At 38.3% G+C, this 988-nt stretch overlaps 1 protein-coding gene across 1 annotated transcript in view; it reads left to right on the forward strand.

Annotated features, from left to right (window-relative positions):
- LOC104724192 (E3 ubiquitin-protein ligase UPL1-like) overlaps nucleotides 560-988 on the forward strand; it is a 23,460-nt gene continuing 23,031 nt past the window's right edge. The window contains exons 1-2 of the mRNA XM_019235118.1: nucleotides 560-649; nucleotides 846-978. Coding sequence (XP_019090663.1) covers nucleotides 880-978 — 99 coding nt within the window. The 5' untranslated portion in view covers nucleotides 560-649; nucleotides 846-879. The remainder of the gene's footprint in view (nucleotides 650-845; nucleotides 979-988) is intronic.

Consider the following 988-nt stretch of genomic DNA (forward strand, 5'->3'; position numbering starts at 1 on the left):
TGATAACCGAATTAACAAAAAAAAAAGTGAAACATCCAAAATAAACCGAAAACCTAACTGAATTGTATTCAGTTTATTTTGGTAACCCTCTAGAAATACTTCGGTTAATTGATAACCGGAAAATCCAACTCGAGTTGGTTCGGTTAACCCAACTCCCTAGGTCTAATGTCTATCGCAGGGAATATGCGAATATGGGAAATGAACCAGAGAAAATGATTGCCGTCCCTATCTATGGGCTTTGGGTCAAGGCCTCTCACAATCTCACTCGTCTCTTCATATATTTATTTTCGAAAAATAAAATAATAATAGTGTAGGAAAAATTTAAAAAACGAGAGAACAGGCCCAAAACTAAGGCCCAGTAACTAAAGAAATTCAATAATATGAAGAAGAAGAAATTAAACCTCCTCTTTGGGACAAAATCTCGTTTTACACCCTAATCAAAACTCTGAACCCTCACCGTATGGTACATATATACATACTACTTACTTACTCGGTTGATTTAATAAAAAAAAAAAAAAAGCAAAATCGAAGGCAGCGAACACTACTCCTCTCTCTCTCTTTCTGGGGTTTTCTTCTTCTTCTTCTTCTTCTTCTTCTTCTTCTACTTCGTCGTCTTCGTCTCTCTTCCTTGTCTATACGTATACAATAGGTATGTATCTATCTATATACTCTTTTGCCCAGATTCGTATGATTCCGCACTTTTTCTTTGTTTCGCCGCACGTTTTATTGTCTCTACTCTCTCTGATCTGGCTTGGTTTGAGATTCTTGGATTCCTTCTTCTTGGTTTTCTCAAATTGATTGTCTCAGTTTTCTTATACTCTCTTTTTGGGGTTTTTTTTTTGCAGCGGTTTGAAAATTAGCCGACGCTGGAGCAGTTAGATGGCGGCCGGGAGATCATCAAGTATGCCGTCACGACTCCGACAGCTTTTATCCGGTGAAGGTTCTATTGGACCTTCTATTAGACTCGACGCTGAGCCGGTGAGTTCTT

The sequence above is a fragment of the Camelina sativa genome, chromosome 2 (genome assembly GCF_000633955.1).
Source record: "Camelina sativa cultivar DH55 chromosome 2, Cs, whole genome shotgun sequence".
In the NCBI taxonomy this organism is placed as follows: Eukaryota; Viridiplantae; Streptophyta; class Magnoliopsida; order Brassicales; family Brassicaceae; genus Camelina; species Camelina sativa.